At 37.9% G+C, this 14,531-nt stretch overlaps 1 protein-coding gene across 2 annotated transcripts in view; it reads right to left on the minus strand.

Annotated features, from left to right (window-relative positions):
• Nucleotides 1–14,531, minus strand: part of LOC137655602 (probable E3 ubiquitin-protein ligase HERC4) — a 98,635-nt gene that overhangs the window by 44,328 nt on the left and 39,776 nt on the right. The window contains exons 7-9 of one of the 2 annotated variants that reach the window (XM_068389503.1): nucleotides 12,382–12,484; nucleotides 11,663–11,815; nucleotides 6,284–6,370 (exon numbers count right to left, since the gene is read on the minus strand). In XM_068389503.1, coding sequence (XP_068245604.1) covers nucleotides 6,284–6,370; nucleotides 11,663–11,815; nucleotides 12,382–12,484 — 343 coding nt within the window. The remainder of the gene's footprint in view (nucleotides 1–6,283; nucleotides 6,371–11,662; nucleotides 11,816–12,381; nucleotides 12,485–14,531) is intronic. The other variant, XM_068389504.1, reaches the window with a different exon arrangement.

A 14,531-nucleotide genomic window follows, 5' to 3' on the forward strand; every position in this document is an offset into this window, starting at 1 on the left:
TGTCTAGACTATCTGGGTCGTACAGACAACTCCTTAACGGGTTGCTGAGGTTGCCGCACTGCGTCACAACAAGTCCCTTCTGTTGGTTGTTGAACGTCTTCCCCGTGACACATTGACTCCGTAAACAAAAATCCTCTAACAAGGACTAAGCTTGGACTGCATGTCATGCAACACAGCTCAAGGTCTATGGGAGCAGGTGTGGTAACAGACGGGATTAGCGGCTGAAGTGGAACCATTACCTTCCCTGTAAGCATGTTATGCTTAAATAAAAGTCCATAAGAGGTTATGCAGCTAAAGGCTCCCTCCAAATGACAGAGTCCTCAAGGGAATATCAGAAGGAGGGAGAAAAGAACTTTCTCATCTACAGGGACCTTATCCTAGAAAAGCTAAGTTCTCTGAGTGAGGGTTCACTGGTGCAAAAGCAGCAGACTAGAAGGCAACGTTATGAAACTGCTTGACAGTCTAGTGAGTTGGCAACAACCCAAGATATGTTGAGAAGCATGCGGTAAGGTATGCAGAGCATGATGAATGCAGAGTATGCTGTATGCAGAGCATGCTGTATGTAGAGCATGTTGTATGCAGAGCATGCTGAATGCAGAGCATGCTGTATGCAGAGCATGTTGTATGCAGAGCATGCTGAATGCAGAGCATGCTGAATGCTGAGCATGTAGTAAGCAGAGCCTGCTGTAAGCAGAGCCTGCTGTAAGGAAAGCAGAGCGTGTGCATGGCGTTTAACATTTCTCAGAAATTCCATGACCAGTGCTAGAGTGCTTTATGCATGCTTGCATGGGGTTTAAAAATCAACATAATGTTTACCTTACATTCATAACTCATGATTCATATTTTTGCCATGGTTTGAAAATGGAGGTAAGGTATGCTGAACAGCAGAGTCAGAACGAGCTGGAACAACAACAGTGGAAGGTGCAGAAAGTTCCTGTTCCTGTGGTATGAGTGGAGCGTGAAGAGACCGAGGTTGCGCAGAACAAGGTAAAGTTCCCGCAAGCAGAGGTGTCTGAGGCGCAGGATCAGGGTGCACGGGTTGAGCTCGGTGCAGCAGCTGAGGAGACTGACTCACAGGTGGAAGAGGTTGTACCTCCACCGAGAGTTGCACCACCGGTGGAGCAGCCAGGGGAGGAGGAGGAAGAGTGGGGTAATCCTCCTGATCCCAAACCGAAGGTTGCCTTAAAGAAGGCTGAGGCTGAACAACACTGGGAACAGCGAACACAGAAAGAGGTTCAACATCGTACGCCTGGCAGATGGTGCTGCGACTGGGTGCAGCGAGTGCAGGCGGGTTGAGCACAGGCTGAACGGGTGCAGGGGAGGTGCAACACTCTCAGCCCGACACTCACACAACAGGTCCGAAAGCTGTGCTTGCATGGACTGTAGTAGAGTCCACAACATCGTACGCCTGGCAGATGGTGCTGCGACTGGGTGCAGCGAGTGCAGGCGGGTGCAGCACAGGCTGAACGGGTGCAGCCGGTTGGTGCACCACCGGTGCAGGCGGGTGCAGCACAGGCTGAACGGGTGCAGGCGGTTGGTGCACCACCGGTGCAGGAGGAGGAGGAGGTGCAACACTCTCAGCACGACACTCACGCATCAGGTCCGAAAGCTGTGCTTGCATGGACTGTAGTAGAGTCCACAACATCGTACGCCTGGCAGGTGGTACTGCGATCAGGCGGAGCGAGCATAGGGGGGGGGAGTGTAGGCGCACTCTCAGCCCGACAAACTGATGACTGAGGAGAGTCAGAGCTAACCCAATGACTGCATCCGGGTTGTTGAACTTTACTTCGTACGTCTGGCATAGGTCTGGACTTTACGTTTAAGAGGTCTTGAGACCTGAGACCAGCGTAACTCTGCCTTTATTTTCTCCTCTAAATCTCTTCTGCAGACGAGCAAAATAAGGGCTCAATCGTCTGCGGGTGGGAGTGACGGTCTCGGTAAGACACGCCCACAACCACCGAGGATACTTCTGTGCGCCGATCAAGGCCTGCCGAACCCTTATGCCCTTCGACATTGCTTCTCCCCTGGGCTTGGGAGCTTGCAAGAGGTCCCGGACTGGGAGGACGACTGGCGCGCACAAAAGTACCCTCACGCATAACACTGACATACTTTGCGCTAATCACTTATCACTTTGATTTCTGTTTGCACTTATTTCACTGAACTCGAAACTTTAAGTGGTTTGTACCTGAAACACGCAATTCTATCCTTCTCAAAAGTTAGTAATTGCGAAAACAGAATTACAATGTAACAGAAAAATCTAATGAAAGAAAATTCAGTGGCTGGAAAGAGACTAAACACTAGATCACTCTAGAAACGTTTAGTTTCTTCCCCTAAAGAGACTAGGGATAAGAGCAAAACGATAACGACGTTACTCGTACGCCTGGCAGGCTTGAGGGAAACGTTTATCCTCTTTCTCCCTCCGTCTCTATCTCTCTCTCTCTCTCTCTCTTGACTTAGAACCTGAGAGAAGAGCCCAATCATATATATCGTTAAAACATATTATTGTTAAAGGAAAAAACTGAAATATTTCCCAAAAAGAAAAGTTCCTTATTAGGATCAAAACCATTAAGTTAAGAAAGAATGAACAAAACGCTAGACACGGTTACTCTTACTGCAATGTGAAACCGTGAACATTCTTTCTCTATCGTAACGATAGAGTGCAAGTTGAAACGTTCTGAACGTCAACAACTGCCGAGACAAACAAAACGTTAGTTCAACTTTGAAAAAGTACGAGACTATCAAAGAAATTCTTTCAAAGACCTTAAAATAGCATAATATGTTAACAGGTAAAACCGAAATGACGGGCTCACGATAATTAACTTCGGTACCAAGAAAAGACCGCCTACTATTAGGAAGGTCGAATATAAACAAATATAAAAATTAATTTTAATAAGTTTATAATAAAAGGAAGTTAATCGAAGAGGCCTATAAGAGGCGGAGAGATATAAAATAAATCTATAACTTTTGTTAAGCAAAATTAAGAAAGAGAGTCTATACTCTCTTAGACACCAACACTTCCGTCTAAGGGAAGGGTCGGCCATTGAAAGGTGAACGAGAGTTCATACTCTCTTCGTCACCAAAAATAATCAATTAATTCCAAAAGCTAACTAAGCTAAAATAGAAGTTTCCAGTAAAGCGACAGCCGAAATCAAAGAGAAATACTTCACCAAAGTCGTGAAAATACTCCAAGAACATAAGCGTATCCCAGAACGTCTTGTCAGAAGCACGACAGAGGAATAATTGAGGAGGTGTCAACAAGAAGTACTTGAGTACCTGGCCACAGGTGGCGCTGGTAAGAACACCCCCTTCTAGTATTGTGATAGCTGGCGTATCCCTCCATAGAATTCTGTCGGGCAACAGAGTTGACAGCTACATGATTATCGGGTAAGTTTAATATTGAAAAAGTAATAATTTTATTTACAGAGCCTATAAACTGACAAATCATTACGCTTTGAAACAAGTCTAAACAATGAAGAACATCACAGTTCTCAAGTGTTCCTATACTATTTCTATACTACTATAGATTATCAATAACATTAGCCAGCCAGATTGTTAATTAACCCTTTCGACCCCAAAGGACATACCGGTACGTTCTTGCAAAAGACTGTTATTTACATGTTTTTGCATATTTTTTATAACTTTATGAGACACTTCAGGCATTTTCCTAAAGAATGAGACCAACTTGACCTCTCTATGACAAAAATTAAGCTTGTTAGAGCAATTTAAAAAAAATATATAGCAAAATGTGCTCGAAATTTAACTTTACCTTGGGGGTAAAATGGTTAAAAAAAAGTAGCAAATTAGCCAGTTCATGACTCATCAGTTCAGACTTGTGCTAAATGCAAGCTGAATTGATAACTTCGTCCCCATATTAACTGAAGACTCTGAATTGTAAACAGGAGTTAGATTATCAGTAGTTTCCACAGCAGATCTGATCTTATTCGTAATATCCTCAAGCAAGAGAACTCTTGCTTGTAGCATTTCAACATTAACCATCAAAAAGTCGCACGTCGCAGATATAAGCAATGTGTTTATTTCGATACCTGCCAATAGGTCACAGGATGGCCATCCTCCCTCCTCACTTCAAACGAGGTTATGTATATGACTGGGGGTCTCTGTTTACTTTAAATTGTGGGGCCCAAGAGGCGGGGATGGGGGTTTACTTGGCATAGGATCAATTTAGGCCTCTCCTCCTGACGGGGGGGGGGGGGGGGGGGGGGGGGGGGCCTAAGCCTGGCGATCCCCAAAAGAAAGGGTTATGTGAGGGTTTTTTCTTTTATCAAACATCAAAAGCTTGTTGGTAGGTAAAGATATAAACAATGTGAGAGGTACGTATCTAAATAATAAATTTAATAAACAACATTGTTTTTGTTTTTTTTTTATCTCAAAATAAAAAGTTTATAGGCACACCTGCATGGTGTTCTTAGTTAGTCAACATATGATCTTAAATTTACAATCTGTGAATAAAGGTTATTGTAAAAAGGCCTACAGTAATGGGTTTGTAAGCCAATCAAATAAAAGCAATGGCATTTATCCTTCAAAAATTAAAGTCAAGTCCTTGATAAGAAAATTTTCATGAATAAAAAATATCTACCAGGTTTATTTCAAGGCCTTGAAGAGATGCTCTGTTATATTCTGAATACAATGGTACATATGAATCTCAGCCATAAATGATCCACAACATTTATTTATATATATAAAAAAAAATTTTAAAAAATCAAATATTTGGGATGCTCTGAAAGTTTTCTTTTTTAAATATCCCAAATTTGGTACCTTATAAATTATATTTAGGTCTAAGCATTCAGCAATTACTACAATTAGTTTCAAGGGACTTAATTGCAAGGTCACAATAAAGTAAAAGGAGTTACAAAATATGACACAGTAAATTAAGGAATTCATCATTGTTATGGTACCAAAATAATGAAGTAAATTAGATTGCACTGAAGAAATTAAAAAAATATACATCTTTTAAGAAAATATGAATTAACCTCTATATAAAAAATTATTTGTAGCCTTACAAAAACTAAAAAATACAAATCTCTTCTTCACATAGAAACACCACTATGTATGAAATATAAGGAGTTCTAATAATTTCATTCTCTCAAAAAAGATCTTAATAAAAACATGGACAGTCTGGCTTTGGTGAGAGTATAATAAAGCCTTAGTTAAAGTTTTCAAAAACCCTAACATACCAAACAAATCAATAACACCTGGTTATTGACGCTAAAGTCTCTTTTATCAATCAGCCACGTTTGCATTATAACAAACGCCTTATCGAGTGATTGACGTCAGCAATAGTAACCCAACGAAATTAAAATAATAAGAGTAATGCTTTCCATGAAATGAAGGTGAAACATGAGATAAGAGGAAAGAAAAACAATCTATGATAGTTGAAGGACATATCAACCAAAGGATAGAATTATAAAAAGGATGATGTGATTTAGACAAGGCTAGGCAAAAATTAAATGCACCCTGTAGTCAATTTCTTTTAGCGATGCAGATTTGCACCGACTCGCAGCAGTGCCCTTTTAGCTCGGAAAAGTTTCCTGATCGCTGATTGGTTGGACGAGATAATTCTAACCAATCAGCAATAAGGAAACTTTTCCGAGCTAAAAGGGCACCGCTGCGAGTCGGTCCAAATCTGCCTCGATAAAAGAAATGGACTATAGTTACAAAGTTTTCAAGATTAAATAGAGAGAATTAACTGCCCTACAGAGTACTAAAGTACGAACCTCGGTCTATTAAAAACTTTAAAAATGTACAGTATCTAGAAGGCTTCATAGTGACAGGTACAGACTGAAAATTCAGGTCAGGTTGGGAAAAGTTCATTGGTTATCACAAAAAAGGCAGCAGAAATAAAAACATTTGTTAGCTGGTTAAAAATACAGTAACTCAATTAGATGGAAAATATTGGCATGGATAGAAGATATGGAAACTAAAAGTTACAAATAAAACTGTTAGGTAAATTGAAGTAAAAGTTACGTAAATTGAAGGAAAATTACGTAAATTGACGAGTTATCTGAAAGTGGATATAATTAGCAATAACAATAAAATGAAAATTAAAGGGGCCATAAGCTTTATTATGCTACGATAAGGAAAAAACTAAAAAATGCACGAAACATCCCAAAATTTCCTTTTAACATGTTAGTAATACTACTGTAATTTTATAATCAACTGAAATTATATATTTTCACTGAAATTGCTGTAATAAAAAAAGGTTTAAAGTTAAAGCCCAAGAATTCAATTACGTATTTAACATAGCACGAAAGAAAGAAAGACGTACCACATTCATCTGGCTAAAAAGAGTTTGGTTGGGTTGTCGAGTAGTCACCTGGTCAGATGAAAGTACATCATCACCATTCCCACTTAGCTGCCAAAAATGTGTACTTCTTGTTACATATGTATTGCACAATGATGGTCAGTGTGCAAATACGTGTATCAGAACACAAAATAATCAATAATCTTCATTACAATCAAGATCATATTCACCAAGGCAGTCTACAAAGAAACAATAAAAGTGGGACATAAAACAGAAATTTGTGAATGCAATTCAATGCATCAGTAGATTTCAGATATTAGGTATAATGGTTAAATGTTTAAATATCTTTTAACCCCTTCAGCACTGCTTCGTAAACGTACACGTGTTTTACCATACAGTAAGGAAGAGAAGCAACGTATATGTCTAAGTAATTCTTTGTTCTTAACCAAGCAAAGCAGTTTTTATACAATGGGAGGAGTTATAGGCAAGGTATTGTTTACCAGAGAGTTGCTGTAACTCCAACCACTATTCATTTCCGGCAATAAATATCTAATGGACGCCGTGACATCATCTTCATTTGAGGTATGGGAAGGGCTTTCTTGAATTTTCAGCCAGTGTTCCTCTGGCAGTCATTTGTGAAGGGTTATTGTAGTTTTATGAGTAAGCCTAAACATTGTGAATTAGAATTTCACATATTTTTTGTGCATGGTTGATGATAGTGCTTCTGAATTAGGGTATGAGTACCTGCCAGATACCTCAGATGACAGTTACTTATATCATATTATTTTTTCTATTATTACCACGTTATCATTATTATTAGCTGCAAATGAACGTTGATATCCTGGCGATTGAAGGGTGTTCTCAAGCGGTATGCTGGTGTAGGTTACAGTGCAACGGAGCAGTAGCGAAGGGGTTAAAGGATAAAATATTATTATTACATAAGTCATTAGCACAGAGGATTGTGGTTCCAACTTTCACAAGACTAAAGAAGTAATTTCTCTGATGAAAACCTAAAGAAACTTTGAAAAAAAATAATAGGCAAGGTTATTGTTAATATTAAAAAAATGGTAAGGAGGTAGTAGGAATTCACTTTGCCATTCCTTTCAAAATAAGGAAAACATAAGAAAGCACTTGGATGGATAGCTAAATGTGAAAACCGAGGCAGTATGTGAAAAATACTAACAAATGGGTTAAAGGTAGAATGAAATACTTATTGGTTAAAAGGTAAAACAAAACTATACACAAAAAAGGTGTACTTTATATTGGTCAACATAAAATAGCAAGAAAAGAGGGGAAGCCAAAAATGTTGACTCCTAATATGACACACATCTTTGCGGTATAGATTACAATCTGTAAATTAGTAGTAAACATAATAACTATAGCCGAGCCCTCTACAACCGAAGTCCACACTGAGAAGAACTGATTTTTTTCCAATTGAATAAGATAATAAAGCAGTTCTTCCCTATGCATTCTTAAATAGGTTAGTTTCACTGTAAAGTTTGGCAGAACAAAAACTGAATTTGTAACTATTAATGTTAGATGAATTTAACCCTTTTACCCACAAAAGACGTACTGGTACGTTTCACAAAACTCATCCCTTTACCCCCATGGACGTACCGGTACGTCCTTGCAAAAAATTGCTATTTAAATTTTTTTTTGCATATTTTTGATAATTTTTTGAGGAACTTCAGGCATTTTTCCAAGAGAATGAGACCAACCTGACCTCTCTATGACGAAAATTAAGACTGTTAGAGCAATTTAAAAAATATATACAGCAAAATGTGCTTGAAAAAAAATAACCCCTGGGGGTTAAGGGTTGGAAATTTCCAAATAGCCTGAGGGTAAAAGGGTTAAGGAATTTGAACCAAATGATCCAGTGTTAAGGCCAGGAGTCCATGCAAGACTAAGCTGCAAAGGAGGGAAACACTGCAGTGGCACTTAGAATTGAAAATTACAAACACGTTGGACAGCGAAGAAAAAGAAAGGAAATGCAACCAGGGTAAAGTAGAAAGCTAAAAATTGTGTAGACTCTTTAGTAATGTTTACAAGTGCATCTCATGATGTATACATTGACAAATGTTAACATTAATGGCTATTACTATAACCATTTTAACTGCAATTAGTTTTATAAATTTAAACAGTTTAATTAGCAAAGATATGATTCTAATTGTAGGCCTTTCAACTTTTCCTGGTAATGCTCAGATCATAAGCAAAAGGGAATTCAGTTTTTAATATGACAAAATTCAAAAAGAGGGAAGAACCACAAAATAACAGCTTGTAACTTCTTTCTGGGCAGCTCAGAAATCAACTCAATTCTTGATTCAGAGTAATATTTCAGGCCTAACCTAACTATAGTCCATTTCTTTTAGCGATGCATATTTGCACTGACTCGCAGCGGTGCCCTTTTAGCTCGGAAAAGTTTCCGGATCGCTGATTGGTTGGACGAGATAATTCTAACCAATCAGCAACCAGGAAACTTTTCCCTAAAAGGGCACCGTTGCGAGTCGGTGCAAATATGACTCGCTAAAAGAAATGGACTATAGTGTCACCCCCTAACCTGAATGCTCAAGTGGTGACTAGGAGGTCATCCACACCACTCAGTAATGGTTCTAGTGGCACACTGTTTATCCCTCGTTCAAGATCCTCCCAAGGAGTCTCAAATTCTTTCAACTTAACAACTTAACGAACCCACTCGTGCATCTCTAGCAACTCATTTAGACACTTGAATTTTGTGGGGCTGAAGACCGAGATAGTAGCCTGGGTCATTAACTTTCTACCCTCGTTAATGTAAGTACCTATAAATTGCTGCCGATTCCTCAGCTCATAAAATAAGCTTTCCTTACGTCTATTACTGTTTTGTAATTAGTATGACAGACCGTATGATTGTGTTGTACTAATGGGTCTTTCTTCAAAGATTCACTAGATTGGTTCAGTTGTATTGTGTTTGAATGGCTGGGTGCACTGTTCTCGTCCAAGTTAAATTGCCTACTTTTCTCAATAAAGTAAATGTAGGGTTTAGTACCCCAAGTGCTTGAACAAATATCTCTAATCTCAGACACATCAGTGTCCATACCTATAGTCAATTTCTTTTAGCGAGGCAGATTTGCACCGACTCGCAACGGTGCCCTTTTAGCTCGGAAAAGTTTCCTGATCGCTGATTGATTGGAATTATCTCGTCCAACCAATCAGCGATCAGGAAAATTTTCCGAGCTAAAAGGGCACCGCTGCGAGTCGGTGCAAATATGCCTCGCTAAAAGAAATGGACTATAGTAGGTGGTTGTTTGACAAACAATGTGGTAAATTTTCAAACATTTGAAAAAAAAATCATCTCAATAAATACTAGATAATTTCCATTTAATCATTCTAGTGTATGTTGTATTAAAAGAGATGGATGATTAATTTTAAAAAATGTAACTTTAATGGTTAATTTATTTACCAACTGCCTTTAGTTACCAGTTACCTAAAGGTAGGTTAGGACCAGGCAATTCATTATAGATATGAGACATCCTTTGATAAATACAAAGTCCATAAACCAGTGGTGTTGGGCAGGCCTCAACAGTGTCTTATGACATGCATTTTCACTAGCCCACATATGAAAACAAAGGCCTTTCTCCCAGTTCCAGTTAGAAGTGGAACTCATTTTGAGGGGAAAAAAAAATTAAAAAATACACAATCTGACACAGACAATTTCACTTTGTCTAGAATTGATTAGAGGAAGCTTTTCACGTAAGAGACAAGTAAATCCAGGTACCATAGAAATGTGTTGTACCTCATATGAGTCCGTATTTGACTGACGCACTGAATTTAAAATATTTTACATTTTTGTTGCAACACTACAGCTATTGTAAGTTAGACCAACATAGGCATGGGAATATATTTGTATAAATATAAGTAGGAATATACTGTAATTCAATATGAACACACTACTGTATTATGAAAAAATAAATTTCTGGGTCGATCAGTGACGGCCAGTGAAAAGGGTCCTTCTTACACTTTTCTAATATAAATCTTCCAAATATACTAGAGAAAGATAAAAGCATGGAATGCAGAGGTTACAACCCTCGCGCGAGCACCTTGTTGGTGTCGTATATTTAACAAGGGCGTGTGTAAACCACTATTCACAGGCTGTCTTCCATTTAGATAATCCCATCATCAGAGGGGAGGGCCGTGACAGGCCCTAGAGAATACAGTTGGGCTACCCTACCGACACCTACTACTCGCTCTCTCCAGGTCATCCTTCTGTTTTGGACTTGCCAGCTAAGTCGGTAGTGTTTTGAAAATAATTCAATTCTGTTTCATGTTGCAAAATATCAAATTGGCAAACAAAATGAAATCCTATCCACCCTTCCCTGACCAAAGACAACCCTTAGAATTATAGTTCGAGAAAAATGGCTATATGCTGCCCGGCACGGGGAGGTTTCGGACTTTGAGAAGTCAGAAATATTTTGAATTCTTACTGTTAAATGAAATGTATAACACATATGTACATATAAATGCATACACACATATACTACACTGTAGGTTCTCTGTTCCACGTCATTTCAAACTCTCTGAGTTTTGATATAAGTCAGAACACACCTAAACAACAGTGCTATACAGCAGTGAAGATACTCACCTATGCTAATGGCATGATCATAAAACATACTTGACACAGAAACTTAAGTACGGCTGAAAAAACACACAGTAAACCTAACTATAGACTGATAAAATGTAACAGTAATAAATTAAAATTACTTTGGGAGAGAGAGAGAGGGAGAGAGAGAGAGAGAGAGAGAGAGAGAGAGAGAGAGAGAGAGAGAGAGAGTGTGTGTGTGTTGGATGAACACTGACTTCCATATCTTAATGTAATTCATAAAAATTTCAACCATAATCCTCTTTATTAATACCTCTATCAAACAAATATACTCAAAACTGTCCATCGAGTATAAACAACTAGATATCCTTTCTAATTCCACAAAATAACCTATTAGAAACCTGCCAAAAATATTAAAACTTCATCTTCTAAATAATTCAAAGGCATAGACAAAACCAGGACATATTGTACAAAGCAAAGCATTACATTAACAAATTAAAACTTTGGTATTTTCAGGCAAGACAAAATTGATGTCCGGCTCACGACTTTCAGCCATGGAATGACGTCACATGTCAACCGATTCAAGTTGATGTTTCGTAACGTGACTAACAAAGGAATTAAGGTAAAAAGAAACTGAAAATTGTATTAGAAAACTCAAGTTCTTTATAGCACTTATGGTTACATGAATAGGTGATGCCAGTCAACAATTTGTAAATATGATAGCAGAACCTATTCCATACCTGTGATAGCACATATGCTCATGTGTAATCAAATAATTTGTCAAAAATGTGAAAAAAAGAAGGAAACTGATAACAATATCAACTACATACCTGCGATGGCACATATGCTAATGTGTGACCTCTACCACACGCCACTTGACTGACTTTAGAGCCGACCAAGTCGAGAACCGTGCGGGGAACTGAACCATCGTCGTTGGAACCGTGTCCTAGTTGGCCGTACCTCCCATATCCAAATGTCCAGAGCTGGAAGAAACAAAAAATATTAAGAGGATGAAAGTAATTATCAAATCATTCACGATACTCCATATACAATCTGCCTCTTTCCCTAAACAGAAGCATATAGGCAGTTGCAAATTATTCTATATGTGGAACTTTTAAAGAGCATTTGAGGCTTGCATTAACTTTCATGGCTATTGTATTCCAAGTCAAATTTCCATATAATTTATTTCTATTACATGTTCTGGTAAAAATAAATTGTTGGCTATGATCATAGTATGTAGGTACCCTGACCTTTGACCTTAACATGTATTAGATAGCATGGATTTTCATACACTCAAGCATGAACCAAGTTTAAAGTCTCTTTGACAACGATGTCCAAACTTATGGATGATTGAATGAATTGAACATTTTGGTTGACCGTGACCTTGACCCATTTCCAGCTTTTTATATAACAGTCAATCCTTGCAAGTTTCACTACTCTCCGATTAAAATTGTGGCCAGCAGGCGGTTCACAAATGAACACACACGCACACAAACAGGGGCGAAAACATAACCTCCTTCCAACTTTGCTGGCGGAGGTAATAACCCACCTTTCCATGTGCATCAATGACAGCAGTATGTCCCTCTCCTAGGGCTATATATAACAGAGGTTCTGAGTAGGTAGCAAGGTTAGGAACCACAGTCGGTGTATCACTGAAAAGGGAATACAGTAAACAGTTTTTAATCATGAAATCAAAAGAAAATTGCATATTGTACATCGTAACCCTTTTACCCCCAAAGGACGTACTGGTACGTTTCACAAAACTCATCCCTTTACCCCCTTGGACGTACCGGTACATCCTTGCAAAAAAATTCTATAAAAAAAATTTTTTCATATTTTTTATAATTTTTTGAGAAAATTCAGGCATTTTCCAAGAGAATGAGACCAACCTGACCTCTCTATGACCAAAATTAAGGCTGTTAGAGCAATTTTAAAAAAAATATACTGCAAAATGTGCTGGGGAAAAAATAACCCCTTGGGGGTTAAGGGTTGGAAATTTCCAAAGAGCCTGGGGGTAAAAGGGATATGAAAGATCTCTTTTAATGTGTGTTAATGTTCTTAAAATACTCTACTTTAATTGTTCATAACTTTATTTGTAGTTTATATATTTCCCTATTTTCTTTCCTCATTGGGTTACTTTTCCCAGCTGGAGCCCTTGGGCTCATAGCATCCTGCTTTTCCAAATAGGGGTGTAGCTTGGTTAGTAATAATAATACAGTAATATCCGAATCTATACTGTACCATTCACAGTACAAGATTAATAACCCAATCATAATGTTCGTTAAAAGAATTGTTGGACATCCCCTTGAATAAGATCATCTCCACTTTCTTCTGTAGTGTGCTCTTTTTACCTCGACTCCAGTCAGATCTCGGTCTGCTTTTATCCATTTTTAGAATATTTCCAAACACCTACGGGATTAATGGCACTGTTGACACCTACGGGTATTTGTGACAAATGGGGAATGTTCGTACTATCCTTTAACAAAAGCCTGTTAACTGAACAGTTGGCCATTAACGGTGTTTTAAAACTAAAAGAAGACATAGCCAACCTTGATAATCTTACACAAAATCCTAACAAAAGTACCAATATCAACAATCATTTTGAAATTAAGTCGAGTTGGAGAGTCCTTGCGTGTTGAAAATCTGCACAGTGATAACTGTACGAAGTTCACGACATACAAACGCCACCACTTATTGGTATTTCTCCCAACACATTACATTACGAGACAAGGATCCACCAGCAGGAAGAGATATCTATTTCCATATATCTATTAAGAGGATGGGAAGCAATAGCTTTAATAACATTCACATGATGTAATTGTTCAATGGTTACTTTCCTCTTGGTAAGGGTAGAAGAGACTCTTTAGCTATGGTAAGCAGCTCTTCTAGGAGAAGGACACTCCAAAATCAAACCATTGTTCTCTGGTCTTGGGTAGTGCCATTGCCTTTGTACCATGGTCTTTCACTGTCTCGGGGTAGAGTTCTCTTGCTTGAGGGTACACTCGGGCACACTATTCTATCTTATTTCTCTTCCTCTTTTTTTTCAAGTTTTCATAGTTTATATATGAAATATTAATTCTAATGCTGTGACTGTTTTTAAAATATTTTATTTTAGTTTTTAATTACTTTTCTTGTAGTTTCCCTATTTCCTTTCCTTACTGGGCTATTTTCCCTGTTGGGACCCCCAGGCTTACAGCATTCTGCTTTTCCAACTAGAGTTGTAGCTTTGCAAATAGTAATAATAATAATAATAATAATAATAATAATAATAATAATAATACATTGTAGGAAAATCAGAGAATCTGGAGTTAACGGGATTGTTTAAGGACAAATGAAAAGAACTAATCTCATCATAATGCTTTTGGTAAAATATTTAGCAGAATGTGTAACCTTACAAAAACTCTCTCAAATACTTTCCCTACACTAAATGTAAGACCACATTTTTAGAAACTAAATATCTAAACCGTCAAAAACGAAATAATTATTATTATTATTATTATTACCAGCTAAGCTACAACCCTAGTTGGAAGAGCAAAATGCTATAAGCCCCAGGGCTCCAACATGGAAAAAGAAATAAGGAAATAAATAAATGATATAATAGGTAATGAACAATTAAAATATTTCAGGAACATTAACAACATTAAAATAGATATTTCATACATAAACTATAAAAAGACTTATGTCAGCCTAAAGAAACTA

Source organism: Palaemon carinicauda, chromosome 16, assembly GCF_036898095.1.
Source record: "Palaemon carinicauda isolate YSFRI2023 chromosome 16, ASM3689809v2, whole genome shotgun sequence".
Classification (NCBI taxonomy): Eukaryota; Metazoa; Arthropoda; class Malacostraca; order Decapoda; family Palaemonidae; genus Palaemon; species Palaemon carinicauda.